The sequence below is a fragment of the Cydia amplana genome, chromosome 6, assembly GCF_948474715.1.
Source record: "Cydia amplana chromosome 6, ilCydAmpl1.1, whole genome shotgun sequence".
Lineage (NCBI taxonomy): Eukaryota > Metazoa > Arthropoda > Insecta > Lepidoptera > Tortricidae > Cydia > Cydia amplana.
In genome coordinates, this window is record NC_086074.1 from 5053492 (window position 1) to 5070825 (window position 17334).

The 17334-nt window shown below is 42.6% G+C and overlaps 1 protein-coding gene across 1 annotated transcript in view; it reads right to left on the reverse strand.

Moving 5' to 3' along the window:
- Positions 1–17334, reverse strand: part of LOC134649126 (plectin) — a 33068-nt gene that overhangs the window by 7392 nt on the left and 8342 nt on the right. Inside the window, exons 2-6 of the mRNA XM_063503842.1 lie at positions 11703–12767; positions 11216–11442; positions 8990–9117; positions 1827–1999; positions 707–919 (exon numbers count right to left, since the gene is read on the reverse strand). Of these exons, the coding sequence (XP_063359912.1) occupies positions 707–919; positions 1827–1999; positions 8990–9117; positions 11216–11442; positions 11703–12767 (1806 nt within the window). The remainder of the gene's footprint in view (positions 1–706; positions 920–1826; positions 2000–8989; positions 9118–11215; positions 11443–11702; positions 12768–17334) is intronic.

Genomic DNA, 17334 nt, shown 5'->3' on the forward strand with positions numbered 1-17334 from the left:
GATTCCGTTTAATTGAATCCGAAGCCAGCAAGTAGCCTTCCAGCCGAGTCATAAGTATATAGTGCTTTTCTCAAAAATGGTGCAAGAGATAGAAATATTTTACAGAAGCAACGTTCTAATTTTCACAGAAAAAAGTAAAACCATTAAAAAGATTTGCTTTGCCGCCATTAAAAAAATAGAAGTGTATTTTTCTGCTGAAAATACGCCAACTTATTTGAGACACCTAAATAGCCGCGGTACTAACATTATAATAATAGGTACTGATTATCTGTTTGGCTGTTTAATTGACCTATGCCTTCATTTGATATGGCCATTTCAACTTTTAAAAAGTTTGGAACTCGACAAATAATGGAATTTCTATGCAACATTGCAGTCCCGAAATCGATACTGCAGTGTTTTTAACTTTTTAATTTTTGACTGACCATAAACTACGCACTTCGCGTCCTATTTTTTAACCGGCAACGTCGACTTTGCCGTCCATTTTTGAGAAAAAGTATTGTTAATGTAAGCTAAATGGTTGTGTAAAGCAGTCGAGGCCTCAAGTGCCAGAGGCAAATGCGTTCAGCATAAATCTTAGGTCATTTTTACACCACGTCAGTGGAAAACATGTACAGATATGGGCCCATCTGATTTGTCGATATGACATTGTTATACAATTAAATAGTTTCCTATAAGGTTAGGACTGTGCGTGTGTGATCCTCGGTACCTGAACGCGTCATTATGGTAGACTTGCGGCTCTAACGCGTGCCTGGGCAAGGCGTACGCCCTGGCCACCGCGTCGGTGAGCCTCGCCAGCCGCCGGGCCAGCGCGTCCAGCGCGTGCGCGGCGCCGCCGCCCGAGCGCGCGCGCGCCGCCGCGCCCAGCGCCTCCTGGCGCCGCTGCTCGCACATGCGCACGAGTTGCCGGCATTCTGCACGTCTGTACAATACAATAGGCTACATGACTAATTTTTTTTATGGTATCAATCGATCGGGTTTGACTTTAGGATCAAATGTCTATATGGGACCCATTGCATTAAAGTAACACAAAAGTCAGAAATTGTAGTCAAAGGCCGACAGTCGCACTTCACTCGCGAAACGCCCTATACAAAACGGCCAAGGGCCGTGACGTCATCGCCCATCTTGTAGTATGGACAAAACGAGAAAATTGCGTTTTTGTCGGTGAAATATTGCGTTTATGTATATAGTTGCTATACAATATTTTATTGCATGAAATGTAAGGAATCGAATGGTACCTTACTTTTATCGTTTTTGGAAGATAAAAAAAAACTTAAATTTTGAAACTTTCAGGTCCTGTATTTTTGTATGTTTTCAATATTTTATTTTAATATCCACATTATTGTGATAAATTGCTCGTTTGTCTAATCTATTTTACTAGATTTTGTTATAAAATTCAACATGTGTCATCATCCCTATTATAAATTAGTTATTTCTTATGTAAGTGTGAGAGGCAAGTCATACCAAACGAAAGGCAATATTTCAAAGTACGGACAACACAACACGAACAAGTGTTTTACTGAGACACGAGTTTGGAATTGCCTTTGCACACGTATAATAATAGTATGATACATATAGAGTTAAGTTACCCAATAAAATTCAGCGAATATGCGAAAAACTGGTTACAAGGTGACATTTAGCAAAGATTTAGAGAACCGAAATGCCACTATATTTCATTTTTGATAGGATTAAATTAAAAACACATTCGTGACAGTTTATAAGTTAACTAGTACCTGCGCTTCTATTATATTTTTGTGTATAACATACAAATATGTATGCAGGGGTGCTAAGCTAATAGTTTAGCTAACTGTAAAAGTAGGAAATGTTACCGTCGCTCGAGGTCCTTGTTGGCGCGCGCGAGCTCGGCCTCCGCCTCGCGCAGGGAGTCCCCCAGGGCGCCGGTCTCGGCGGCCAGGAAGTCCTGCATCTCCGCCGCCTCGCGCTCGGCTTCGGCCAGCCGCGCCTCCAGCACGCGGGCCGACTCGCGCGCCGAACATGCCTCCTGTGTACGACATAATTACACCATTAACATAATAACATCGCGCGCCGAACATGCCTCCTGTGTACGACATAATTACACCATTAACTTAACAAAAATAACAACATTACCAACTAAAATCGCGCGCTTGTAATCATAATTAGTTAAAATCAGCTTATAGAGAAAGTTCAACAGACCGCTATGGAATTACTACTACGCATGATACAACCCACTAGAAAAAGTAAATGCCAACTTTAAAAATAATTTTAACGGAAATACTTATTTTCGATACAAGTGCGAAAAAGAGGAAACACGAAACGAGTGGCGATAAATTAAAACACGACCGAAGGGAGTGTTTTAAATCGACGCGAGTTGCGAATTACCTATTCGCACGTGTATCGAACAACGTTTTACAGTACATATGGCACTTTAAAGTTTCGACATACGCACGAAAAGTGCTATTTTACGCACTAGTGCGGAAAAGTAGCCCCATATGTACTGTAATAGTTATTTTCGATACAAGTGCGAAAAAGAGGAAATTCGAAACGAGTGGCGATAAATTAAAACACGACCGAAGGGAGTGTTTTAAATCGACACGAGTTGCGAATTACCTATTCGCACGTGTATCGAACAACGTTTTACAGTACATATGGCACTTTAAAGTTTCGACATACGCACGAAAAGTGCTATTTTACGCACTAGTGCGGAAAAGTAGCCCCATATGTACTGTCTTCTTCTACCTAAGCCTTTTCCCATTATCTGGGGTCGGCTCTCCTTGTCCTCTTTCTCCACACAGGACGATTTTGTGCAGTTCCGGCATCAATATTTGTGTTTTTCAGGTCATTTTGGACCGTTGTCAGCCAAGTAGCAGGGCGTCTTCCACGGCCCCGTTTCGTCATTGGTAGATCCAATGCCACTCGCACCATGTGATCAGAAGGCCGTCTGAGTACGTGGCCGTACCAGCGTAGTCGCTTTTCCTTTAGCTTTTCTTCAATAGGAGCGATTTTAAAACTGCCTCTCACGTATTCGTTGCGGATCCTATCCCTCCGGGTGACTCCAGCTGACCAGCGAAGTATGCGCATCTCTGTTGTATGCAGTTTTTGAACGTGTTGTTTTGTTGATGCCCAGCATTCAGTTCCATAAAGTATGGCGGGTCGTACTGCGGTTTTATATAATTTACCCTTTATTTTTAAAGGCATTCTGTTATCACACATAACACCGGTCAACTGCCTCCACTTCATCCAGCCTACTGTGGTTCTATGGGTTACGTCTCTATCAATTTTACCATCGTTGCTGATTATCGACCCCAAGTATTTAAATTCTTTCACTGTAGATAGTGGGACATCATTTATGTAGAGCTTGATTGAGTTGGGATCTGTTGTACCGTTAAATAAACATGACATGTGTTCTGTTTTCTTACGGCTTACTCTCAAACCATTTTCCTCTAATGATTTAGTCCAAAGGTCTAGTTGATTTTGGAGGTCTTTGACACTATCTGATATTAGGGCGACGTCATCCGCATACAAGATGTTCCATGGCACTGGTTTTTGGTGAGCTCTTGTTAGGTAATCTATGGTGACGTTAAATAATAAAGGACTTAATATTGACCCTTGGTGCACTCCGTTGCATATTTCAAACTTTTCACAAGTTCCCGCTGGGCAAACTATCTGGGTGGTGACATTGGTATACATATCTTGAATTAATGCTATATACTGTTCAGGTACTTCATGGAATCTCAATGCTTCCCAGATAAGTTCGCGCGGGACATGATCGAAGGCCTTTTCTAGATCTATAAAGACCATATGCAAATTAGTTTTGTTGGCCTTAGCTTTTTCCACCAATATTCGAATGGCCTGAATCGCGTCGGAAGTGCTCCTTCCAGCAACAAAGCCACATTGATTTTGAGTCAGCTGTACGATATCTTTTAGTCTGTTATTTAATATGCGTTCCCACGTTTTGAACGTATGTGACATCAATTTAATAGCTCTAAAATTGTTGCAATCCCTAATGTCTCCTTTCCCTTTATAAAATGGGACTAAGAAACTGTTACGCCAGGCCTCTGGTATGGGAAGATTTTCTACCATCAATTTATTAAAGAGTATGCACAACCAGGACAGTCCAGTGCTTCCAAGCCTTTTCCAAATCTCCGCTGGGATTTCGTCGGGGCCGACGGCTTTATTGTTTTTCATATGTTTTACGGCTAATTTGACCTCTTCCAATGTGACAGGAGGAAGTGGTCCGATAACAGTTCGTGGAGTATTTATGGTCACGGTTCTTGGATGTGAGACATTAAGTAAATGTTTATAATATTCGGCCCATCTAGTTTTGATATCTTTATCAGAAGTAAGTAAATTATTATTATTACTTTTAATGTATTTAACGTTATTGAAGTCTTTAGTATTATTATGCCTAATTTTTGCAATTCTATGTATATCTAATTCGGTTTTAGCTGACTCTAGTTCTTCGTACATATCTCTATCGGATTCCGCTTTAGCTATTGCAACTTGCACTTTTGCCCTCTTCTTCGACTCTTTGTATTGGTTACGATCACAGTCATTTCGGGAGATCTGCCAGGCTTTAAAGCGTTCTTTCTTCTCTGCTATGGCGGCCTTAACACTGTCGTCTCGCCACCACCGAGTGTCTCTAAAGGGTCCCTTCCTGGATTTAGTTCTTCCTAAATGTGTCTCAGCGGCTGTAATGCAGAAAGATTGAAAATCCTTCCATATTTCGTTTGGTGAGGATACTGTTGAGTCAGTTGTATTAATTTTATCACCTATTTCCAAAAGAAGTCGCTCTCCCTCTGGTTTATTTAGAGACCTCCATTTGAGTTTTGGTGTCAATCTTCTACTATCTTTAAGAGGAGTTGGTAGTCTGTATACCGTGACCAGGAGTCGGTGTTGTGTGGTTAGTGGTTCTCCCGGGATTACCTTTGAATCTTTATAATACTTTAAGTGTGACCGCCTTGTAATTGCGTAATCAATTTGTGTCGAATGTCCTCCACTGTGATATGTTATTAGGTGGGTATCTTTCTTTTTAAAGAATGTATTGATTACAGCTAAATCATATCCAGCTGCAAGATCCAAAATCCTTTCACCGTCAGTGTTTCTGGTGCCAAACCCGAAACCACCGTGACATCTTTCGTAGCCATCCTGATTTTTCCCTACATGGCCATTTAAGTCTGCTCCTATATGTATAGATTCCTCTTGCGGTATATCAAGTAGAAGAGTCGACAGATCATCCCAGAAAGTTTCCTTCTCAGCATCCGCGCAGTTTGTTTGAGGTGCGTAGGCACATATTATGTTGAAACATGGCTGCTTGTCTAAAGCAATTTTAACTGACATCAGCCGGTCGCTGACTCTTTGGACGTTGACTAGTCTGGAACACAATGCTTCAGAAAGTACGATGCCTACGCCATTTTTACATACGATTCCATGGTAAAGTAGCTTGTATCCATTTCCAATAAGTTTTGATTTAGAGCCCCGCCACTTGGTCTCCTGCACACAGCATGCGTCTATACATCGTCGTTTTAAAACGTCACTTAGTTCGGCGCTTCTGCCGTTCATTGATCCAATATTCCATGTAGATAATCTCAGACTTCGTATTTCGCATGTGTAACATTGACCGTCGCTTACGGGGGACGCCCTAGCATTTAATCTCTTTCTCTTTGTGGCACTTTTCATATTTAGGACAAGGATGATGAAATGGCGTGGGTTTTACGGCCGGCTGCCGCCTGACGCCAAGGCAGTAACCCCTCTTGCTAGCTGAGGCTTAGGATGCCACCGTTGACTTGCGCTCCTCCGCTGCCATCCTCTGCACGACAGCCTGCCTGCTGCCGCTGTCCCCCGCCGGCCCGGTGTCAGAATATGTCCGAGCGGCCCGACGGGGTTGCCTGTTTGGTCCGCGGGAGGTATTTGATTTCCCTCCTACCCCCCAGTGCCGAAGCACTGGTGAGCATTCCCCTATCCGCCACCTGGGGACGCGTTCTCTAGAGGTGAGGCTCCTCCGAGCCCCATATGTACTGTAAAAATATATTATAACAATTATAATGAATTCGGACTCTAACGGACGACGCTACGAATACAAACACCAGTAACCAGTCGTAAATGTGTAAAGCATCAACAAAATTTAACGAAGCAATTAAAGTTAAAAATGGAGTTTACACTTTTCAGTGTATGCAATTCATTGGTTTACATAGCTCTCGTCCCATGATTTTGGCCGGCCATAGATGGCATAGATGATTGAAACGCCCCGCTCTTACTATCATAATATTTATGATGATATTCACAGACAGATAGTGTACTGTCTCTCCGGTAGATTACATCTCGTTTGATTAATAGACATAGCAGACATAATGAATAAACCAGTCACAATAAAAGAAAGAGATATAAATAAATGATATACCAACAAGCTTTATTAGCACCATCCATTTTCTTACACGCTTCCGCGATGAATTTTATTACATTATTTTCCCTTGGACTCCATTTATTTCGCTAACGTATTTACAAGTCCAGCGAGTCAAAATCGTAAACAAACAAACCAGTTTTTTTCCATTTCTGTACAAAAAAACAGGGTAACCCGTGTCCATACTTATGTACACTATTGTGGGCTGTAAGTCCTTGTAATTAGCCTTATAATTGTGTGTCATTTAAACTCCCAGACACAAAATTATCATTTTAACTTAATAATGGTTCACGCACGGATAAACGCTTAAATTATGATATTACACGATTAAGCGTTTTTGTATCCGCAAATAAGCACTTATTTTTTGCACAACAACTTTGCTCATGACCTCGGTAAAAACATTCTGACCTCTACAACCCGTTAAAAACAAACTTATAGCATGTAAGTCAACGAGTCTCGTGTAAGGTAAACAAGGTTATAATGGCAACAAGTTTCGAAGTTAAGTGCAGTCGTACGTTTCGACGAGTCATGACTCAGCGAGACACTTGAAATCACTTGGCATACTCTCCAAGTCTCCAATGAGTGATGATTGTTGTTATTGACTATAAAAGAAGGCTGTAAACATATCGTATTCCTGAGTAGGTATATAATTTCAAGTGTCGTATCTTTTGAAACGGTATATACTTTACGGGACACTGACGGATCGTTTAGAGAGCTATTTCTGTGACTAATTGTAATTGCAGTATAATGTCACACTGTCACAGCGGTCAGTTTTATGACAAATGGTTCGACATTAGAGAATGGCAAGGTCTTGTCCATTGAAATAAATGCACCATACGGAATTTGTCATCATCAAAATTATCCGATCTCTGATAATACCATGGCAATAGTGTGTATGTGAAATTATTAATACAATGTTCATTTTATTTGAACTTTGCAGTTTGTTTAAGCATAAATAAATATTGTTTATTATGAAGCTCGCGCCAGTCACGCTACACTACGAAAAACGTAACAATAAACAACAATTAAAACCTTGACCGTTTTTTAAACGATAGGCTAAATCGAACGACGTACCTGATTTGAAATATCGATATCACCAGTTACGATCGCAATTTATAAACGTTCTTCAATTTAGCTCCAATGATATTCTCGGTTTAGATTTGTTGAACTGCGATAAAGTCAATCAAACGGCTGCAGTTCCTGGGTGCAAGTCAGCCGTGAGGTGCTTGCGCGACATTTGCGTACGGACTACGGACCGGGCTGGTAGAAAGTCACGGAAGTGTCAAATTGGAAATGCAATAACTATTCCCGGCTAGCTTATTCCCGTCGCAAATCGCGGAAATTTTCAAGCTCAGGTTATGTAACTGCTTTAGGGATAGCTGAATAAATTAAATATCCTTAAATTATTTTCCTCCCGGTTAATCGAATCGAGTTGGTAATTATGTATCCTATTAACCCCTGGAGCGCCCCAGAATTACCGTAGTATGGAATTCCTATACTAGTTACTAGCACACGTGTCTTGTTAGGGCGCTCCACGGGTTAATTATCCTGGAAACAATTCATAAGGGCTCTTAAGACTACAAAAAAAGATATAACTGATTATTAACGTTTATTAGCGAAACAAGATGTCTTTTGTCCTAAATACTTACGTGCTTTCACTAACAAAAATAGCCTGTAAGCCCGCTATTATACCTTATCTCATGTAATCCTTTGTCGTAAGGCTGCTTATCACACTTCCCAATCATTATTTAAATTATTTTATCTTAATCCACTTCCTGCGGACGACTGACCTGACATTATTATCTGAAGTAGCATAATAACCAAGAAAAATTGTTGTATGCACGTAAATAGTACCTAGTATTACTTTATAAAGGCGTCGCCCTCCTTAAAGGGCATTTAATTTTTTTGCGACATATTCTTTTTTTTTTTTTTTTCTTTTTTTTTTTTTTTTTTTTTTTTTTTTTTTTTTTTTTTTTTTTTTATGACAAACACAGACAGCAGGTAGACAGCTGTGTACCTGTCTTCATATAATGTTGGCCTCAGTAAAGATAGCGTTTGACACAAAACCCTCAACGAGAAAAAATTAACTCTCGCAATGAATCATAGAAAATTAGGCGCAAATTTAAAAGTGTTTCGAGAGTTAACTGAAAAGTTAAAAAGAGAACGGGTTGTATCGACTACGTAAAATTTTACCTGCCCTTGCGCCTGTGGACAACAATTCTGGGTCTGTCCTGGGTGGGAAACTGACATAGACATAGACATAGACGTAGAAAAGTTTTATTCAACATCACATGAAGTTGCAGAGTTAACAGATAGTGTAACACATTTTTACAGATAAACCTTAAATTTAGACTTAAAAACTAAGAAATTGAGTTGTACATCTAAGGGAGAAATATTCATGAGTGTTAAATAGGAGCTTGCCTCAGCATAATGTTGCAGTATATTTAATTATTTACTACAACGCTGGTTTTCAGGCAGACCCTTGATACATTATCCCTTACTCGCTGTAGTCGAAAACTAAACGCCTTACAGTTATGTTAACAAAGTGTGAGTGTGAACTGTATATGCTAGAATTTGGAAAGAACAATAGTAGCTATGGCTATAGTAGCTTACGTGATGCAGGCGGTCGCAGTGCTCGCGCAGCGCGTCTATGTCGCCGCGCTGCCGCGCCGCCAGCTCGCCCGCCGCGCGTAGCTGCTCTTCTAGAGCCCGCAGGCAACCCTCGGCACCCGCACCGGCGCCTAGAAACACAATCTATTTATAGCCCATATTCATACATAAATTCAACAACACAATGTTTAAGTTTGTCTAAAAGCCTCATGTAGTTGAGGAGTGTTAAGGCTAGGGCATTACTGTTTTCATATGACTACATAGTATAAAACAGAGTCGCTCCCCGCTGTCTGTCTGTCCATGTATGCTTAGATCTTTAAAACTCCGCAACGGATTTTTTGAAGTTAAAACTTCTTTAGCGGCGCTGGGCACTTTTTGAGGTGGGGAAAAAATGATAAACTCGAGACAGCGTAAGGCGATCACGTGACCGTAAGGGGCGTAAGGCGATCACGTGATCGTAAGCCCCGTAAGGTGGCCACTCATAATTTAGATGGCATTTAAATCAATAAAGAAAAACTCGATGTTATTTGACATTTATGTTGCGGACTCCTTTTCAAGACTCTTTAGTCTTTACCTATGTTCAAATAATTTGACGTTGTCATGGCAGTATGTAAATAAACATGTCAATGAAAAAGTGTGATCTTATTTGAGAATGATAATAATATATAATAAATAGAATACCTTCGCTAAACGTATGTATCGTGTTACCGGGCGTCGGTAACATAGTGAGGTGAGTTTCACTTCTATCGGCACTCCCGGAGTGCAACCGTTGCTGCTTGTTTAATAGATAGAGTGATTCAAGAGGAAGGTTTATGTATAATTTGTTAACCCGTGCGAAGCGGGGGCGGGTCGCTAGTTTTAAATATATATACTTAGTCGAGTCAGCAGTCAAATTGCTCTATGTTTAACTACGTAACTAAATACAGCAATAAAACCTCTCTTGGTTATTTTGAAACACAATGTTGTCTAGGTTTTATAGTTCAATTTCAATTTCGCTAAGAGACGGACCAGACAAAGACCTCGATAGAAAACACCGGTGACGCTCTACTTTGTATTAACTGATTAATAAAGTTAGAGTACTCTTTCATTTAAATCTCAAGTGTAAAGGAACTTTCTATAGGCAATGTGTCCTTGATACAATCAAAGGACGCACAAGGTTACCTTGAATAAATATTAAAAGGTTTACCTAATTCAAGCTTAAATTATCACAATGTTCTCTCCATTTAATTTTGTTTTGTAACGTTTAAATTATCAATCAATCTTTTGCTAGTAAGTAGAAACAGGGCTTTTTATCAGCATTATTCGGTTCGTAGGTTATGTATTTTAAGTTGGATCGATAGACACAAACTCACTTCGTGCTTTCTTTCCTCCCAGACTAGAACATAATCAACCAAATTTCCAGTTAAACCTTGTAGCAATTGCAAGATGACACGCAGGCCATTGTAGTCGCATGTGAGCCTTTCACTTAATCGGCGCCGAACGGTTTGGAAACAAATCGTGTCTAGATTTACGATGCTCGGTGGCCTTTGCTTGGTCATGCAGATTGTTCCGACCGGCTAAAGCATTAAAACGGATTAAGATAAAAATCAGGGCATTATTATAAACGGTGCCAAACAAATCGCACACTGCTTTGATCCAGCGGCAAAAATAGCTATCTGCACATTATGCACTGCTGATGCAGATCGTTGTTGTTTTGAGCACGTCTTTCTTAGCCATCTATATCCTTTACCTACTGTGCAATGTGCATGTAGAATTTATGTTTGTCCATAGTATACCTCAGATAACCAAAGAGAAGAGAGAGCTACTAACTACTACTACTACTACTACTACTACTACTAGAAGAGAGAGGCAGTGATTTAATCTCTAGCCGATCAGAAAACAAACCTTACAAATAGATATGATTGACTAAAAAAGTAAAAACCACAATACAATGGAATGGAAGGCCTCTGAGCGGTTAGATGCTAATGTAATTGTTTATAAACGTCTACCAAACTAACACTCAAACGCCTTGAGAAACGTTTGTCTCTAACATTTGTGTAGAAGAAGTCATAGTGTAACAGTTTTTGGGCGTAAAAACGCTGACTTGTCCGACTGACCAGCCCCAGAAAGCTCCAGCCGTTGCGGGGAATTCCTGTATAGCTCCGCAATAACACCGAGCCGCGCCATGCGCTCGGGGCACTCGCTTCTCTGCCGCCGCCGCCTCTAGGCAGCTAGCTAGAGGAAACTTACCAGCGCCAGCAAGCTCCAGCAACCGCTGTGAGTTCCTCTCTAGCTCCGCAATAGCGGCGAGTCGCGCGGCTCGCTCGGCGGCCAGCTGCGCCTCGGCGTGCTGTCGGCGCTCGCGCTCCTCCGCCGCGGCCGCTTCGGCCGCCGCCGCCGCCGCCGCCAGCCGCGTCGTCTCCGTGTCGCGCGCGCTCGCCTGCACGCCGCGGTGACACCGGGTGATCTCGCGGCTACTGTAATAACGAAGTACGTTGGGATAAATCCAAATAAAGTTTGACGTACGCTGAAGTGAGATACTTGAAAATAGACATTGCAGAAGATGGGCCAAAAACGTTTAGAATAACGGGCGTTTTTCCTTTGGGCAAACATATTAACGATTTGGACACATTTTGTCATTACATATTTATTAAGTATTGTGCATGGCAATCTACATATTTATAAATTTTTCATCTGAAGTGAAGAGCAAATGTTGTAAGTAAAGACCTTTCTTTACCATTCAATATTAGGCGTTATTCCGGCTAAAGCCGATTCCACGTCAGTTCCAAGTAGCACAGTTTGGCAATTCTTCTCCGCGTAGATCCTCACGCGCGCCTTGGTGGTGGAGCGCGTGGAGACCGACCGCGTGATGGTGGGCCGCCGGGAAGTCGGTGGTGTGACGTCGTGTTTGGGCGAACCGTCCGGTTCGCCGTTCTCACGCCTCCTACGCGGCAACGTTCCATATTTGTCGGCGGCTACACGCGTCGCGCTAGAGTCCGTAGGGGTCGTCAGCCGCGGTCCGTTTGAAGGCCATCTCTTCTCCTCGCTAGGGGAATTAGGCGTCCGGCATCGTGCTGTTGAAGTCTTGGTTGGTTTCGCTCGTAATGCGGGACTCTCGCGGACGAGGTTCGGCAGTTCGCCGGTGGGACGGATTCGCGGCTTCGGCGTTAGAGGTCGCGGTTTCTCGGGCGGAGTAGGTTTCTCTCTACTTCTAGCGCGTTCTCTGGTTGCTAGGTTGGGACCGCGCGGTGCGGTGACGGGACGAGGAGTGGAGGCGCCGAGGGGCGAGCTGCGCTTCGGCTCGGTGACGGTGACGTTGACTCTGCGGCGGGGCCGCGGCGGCGCGCCGGCGACCGACGAGCTCTCCGAGCCGCAGCCTGATCCACATGAGACGACACTGGAAGCACAAGACCGGGAGCCACCGCCGCTGCTAAGTGCTCGGCCGCACCCTTCGACACCGCTGTCGCTTCCCGCCGCGCCTAAGACTAACTCATCACCAGCCGGTAGGCTGTCTAAATCACCCAACGAACGAGCGTCATCATTCACTTCGCAGGGCTCGTGGTCCACTAACGATTCTGTCGTCACATTCTTATTGCAGTCGTCTACGGAATCTACACCAACACCGCTCTCATCATTGGTGAGGGTAGCGCTGCCGCTGGTAGCGAGCCCGTCGCTGCCGGTCGACACCTCGCGCTGACCGGGGCTCTCCTCATTGGTCTGAACCTCGACCAAGGGCGGATCTTGGTCCTCGACAGCGCTTGTTGTACTGTCTTCTTCCATGCTTACCGCTAATTCACATGATCTGTAACAATAAACAAGTAGGTTAATAAAGAACGTATGCCAGTAATCAAGAGACAACGGAATTGTGCATTGTCTCAGCGCCCCGGGGGCGCGACAAAATACTGTTTCGCGCCCCAGGGGACACTACCGCCTGCCATTGTCCCGCCGCTCGCTCGTGATCCAAACTAGCTTTAATAATGTGCAACTAGGCAAATATAATTCAAATCATTTATTGGTAGCAATTACGTTTCAAATCCATTTAAATAAAATTCAATTAGGATTAACTGTTATGATTTTTTCGATAGGTAGGTATCTATAAGATATCGTAAACATAGCGTGAGTATTTAAATTATTTCGTGCACAGCTTACATAAATAAGAAACGGCTTATTGCATTTAGTAATTACCAACCAATGACGCTCGTGTCAACAAAGCACGTTTTATGGCTTCGTTTTGCAATATCATCACAGCCGTGAGATACTTGTTCCACTACACGTAATAACCTATTTAAGTGTATAGGCACCTACACACGTAACGATTTTTTATTTATTTATTATCTATCTAGTCTAAGTACTTCTGGTATTGAAATACCTACCGAAAACTCAAGTAACAGTAAATGGCGTTGTGAGATCAAGTTTATTATCAATTTACCTAAATATTCCGTAACAATACAAATGACTACATTGAAATACGAGATACCACTCCCTCATCTCTCCCGTGGGCGTCGTACTATCACTAACGCTAAATAGGTTAATGTATATTAGGTACTCGTGCCTAAGTCAATAATACCCAATATTACTTATTCCGTTTCTATTAATCTTATTATCAGATATTTTGAGTCGAAATAGGTATTTTACACGTTTTTAAATTAATCAGCAACTTCAAATGAAAACAGTTTTATACAACTTCTCTGATCTGCTTTCACAGTGAGCGTAAAATTATAATTTTCACATGCCCATCACCAAGTCAAGCACCTTTAACAGGCGACTGAACCGATCAATATTCAAAATAGACAAAAACATTCTTAATTGTTCGTAGAGACGTAAAAAGATGGTTATTCTCTAGAATGTCAAGTGGTGAAACCAGTAACAATGAGCAAAACCTATCGACGTATTGCAGCGTTTCTCCGCGCGGAGCACAATGCAGCGTTCCCATGGCTGAAGGCTGCCCACAAGCGGCCTCGGCTGCTATTCATATTTTGCCTCAGCGATCTGCTATTTAACATTTAACGTACCGTACATACACTCTTTAACAAATAGGTAGAGAAACCTAAATACATTCTTACAGTACTTCTGGCCTCTTTAAGAGCGCTCCAACAAGAAAAGTCAAAATAATGCAAAATTGATGATATTCCTCGATGACATTCAGTACTTTAGGGTCATTATTAGAAACAATGAGTACTTGTTACGGTAAAAGCGTCTTCTTATCTTTAGGAATTACTTTTTAAATATTGGAAAAAGGGCTTATTAAATTAGTAATGATTTTTTTTCTGATGGTTGTTTCCGAAAAACCACGTGAAGCACTAAATTGTGAGCTCGTATTTGTAAATGTTGAGAAGTTTACTCTGGTAAAGCTGGCTATTTTGTATTACTAATACCCTGTACATTAGGAATTACTTTTGACATTTTTCCTAAATACCTTTGAGAAAGAGAAAATCGAAGAAAAACAAACTCAATTTTCTCTCCGAAACAAGTGTCAATTCCTACGAAATTCTACTTAATATCGAAGTCATTTTCATACTCAAGTAATCTGCAGCGTTTGCTTATACTGATGGTATACATTAGTGTTTATGAAATTCTACTATAATTTTTTGGCAATTTTTTGAAAACGACTCTAATATTACCGATGACGCGCGGTCGTGAGCTCAGTGCCGCGGCAGAGCTTGTAGAGGTAGGACGTGTGTCGGTCGGCTCCGCACGTTTTCAACGGCGACGACGAGGTTTTTTATCATTGTGTGCGGCAGGCGCCGTGTAAAATGCTATACTGTGTGCGTGACAGTGCGTGTAAACGGCGACTGAGAAACTTTGATCCTAGTACTGTGGATTTGGTTTTGTAGTATAGTATGTAACTACCGGACAGCATTAAAGATATTTGAAATGATCTGATATTTTATAGGTACTAAATTAAAAAATGGCTGAATACAAATGCTTTTGATGACATGTCAGAATCAGAATATATAGGTCTGATGATGGAGCTGGGAGGTGGTCACCGGTACCAATCAACCATGCAACTAAACCACTTCGTGTTTCGGCTCGTTTGATTCGTCTCAACAAGATCTTTGACACAAGATAGGACTCAGGGTCTGATGATGGAGCTGGAAGGTGGTCACCGGTACCAGTCAACCACGCAACTAAACCACTTCGTGTTTGGGCTCGTTTGATTCGTCTCAACAAGATCTTTGACACAAGATAGGACTCAGGGTCTGATGATGGAGCTGGAAGGTGGTCACCGGTACCAGTCAACCACGCAACTAAACCACTTCGTGTTTGGGCTCGTTTGATTCCTCTCAACGAGATCTTTGACACAAGATAGAACTCAGGGTCTGATGATGAAGCTGGAAGGTGGTCAACGGTACCAGTCAACCATGCAACTAAACCACTTCGTGTTTCGGCTCGTTTGATTCGTCTCAACAAGATCTTTGTCACAAGATAGGACTCAGGGTCTGATGATGGAGCTGGAAGGTGGTCAACGGTACCAGTCAACCACGCAACTAAACCACTTCGTGTTTAGGCTCGTTTTATTCCTCTCAACGAGATCTTTGACACAAGATAGAACTCAGGGTCTGACGATGAAGCTGGAACGTGGTCAACGGTACCAGTCAACCACGCAACTAAACCACTTCGTGTTTGGGCTCGTTTGATTCGTCTCAACAAGATCTTTGACACAAGATAGAACTCAGGGTCTGATGATGAAGCTGGAAGGTGGTCACCAGTACCAGTCAACCATGCAACTAATCCACTTCGTGTTTGGGCTCGTTTGATTTCTCTCAACGAGATCTTTGACACAAGATAGAACTCAGGGTCTGATGATGAAGCTGGAAGGTGGTCAACGGTACCAGTCAACCATGCCACTAAACCACTTCGTGTTTCGGCTCGTTTGATTCGTCTCAACAAGATCTTTGACACAAGATAGGACTCAGGGTCTGATGATGGAGCTGGAAGGTGGTCACCGGTACCAGTCAACCACGCAACTAAACCACTTCGTGTTTGGGCTCGTTTGATTCCTCTCAACGAGATCTTTGACACAAGATGGAACTCAGGGTCTGATGATGAAGCTGGAAGGTGGTCAACGGTACCAGTCAACCATGCAACTAAACCACTTCGTGTTTCGGCTCGTTTGATTCGTCTCAACAAGATCTTTGACACAAGATAGTACTGAGGGTCTGATGATGGAGCTGGAAGGTTGGCACCGGTACCAGTCAACCACGCAACTAAACCACTTCGTGTTTGGGCTCGTTTTATTCCTCTCAACGAGATCTTTGACACAAGATAGAACTCAGGGTCTGACGATGAAGCTGGAACGTGGTCAACGGTACCAGTCAACCATGCACCTAAACCACTTCGTGTTTGGGCTCGTTTGATTCGTCTCAACAAGATCTTTGACACAAGATAGTACTGAGGGTCTGATGATGGAGCTGGACGGTGGTCACCAGTACCAGTCAACCATGCAACTAAACCACTTAGTGTTTGGGCTCGTTTGATTCCTCTCAAAGAGATCTTTGACACAAGATAGTACTGAGGGTCTGATGATGGAGCTGGAAGGTGGTCAACGGTACCAGTCAACCATGCAACTAAACCACTTCGTGTTTCGGCTCGTTTGATTCGTCTCCACAAGATCTTTGTCACAAGATAGGACTCATGGTCTGATGATGGAGCTGGAAGGTGGTCAACGGTACCAGTCAACCATGCAACTAAACCACTTCGTGTTTCGGCTCGTTTGATTCGTCTCAACAAGATCTTTGACACAAGATAGTACTGAGGGTCTGATAATGGAGCTGGAAGGTTGGCACCGGTACCAGTCAACCACGCAACTAAACCACTTCGTGTTTGGGCTCGTTTTATTCCACTCAACGAGATCTTTGACACAAGATAGAACTCAGGGTCTGACGATGAAGCTGGAACGTGGTCAACGGTACCAGTCAACCATGCACCTAAACCACTTCGTGTTTGGGCTCGTTTGATTCGTCTCAACAAGATCTTTGACACAAGATAGTACTGAGGGTCTGATGATGGAGCTGGACGGTGGTCACCAGTACCAGTCAACCATGCAACTAAACCACTTCGTGTTTGGGCTCGTTTGATTCCTCTCAACGAGATCTTTGACACAAGATAGTACTGAGGGTCTGATGATGGAGTTGGAAGGTGGTCACTGGTACCAGTCAATCATGCAACTAAACCACTTCGTGTTTGGGTTCGTTTGATTTGTCTCAACAAGATCTTTGACACAACATAGTACTCACAGGGTCTTATGTGCAGCTGGAAGGTTGTCATCCCAGACACGAAGTAATTTAGTTGCATGGTTGACTGGTACCGGTGACCACCATTCAGCTCCATCATCAGACCCTGAGTATCACCTAGTGTCAAAGATCTCG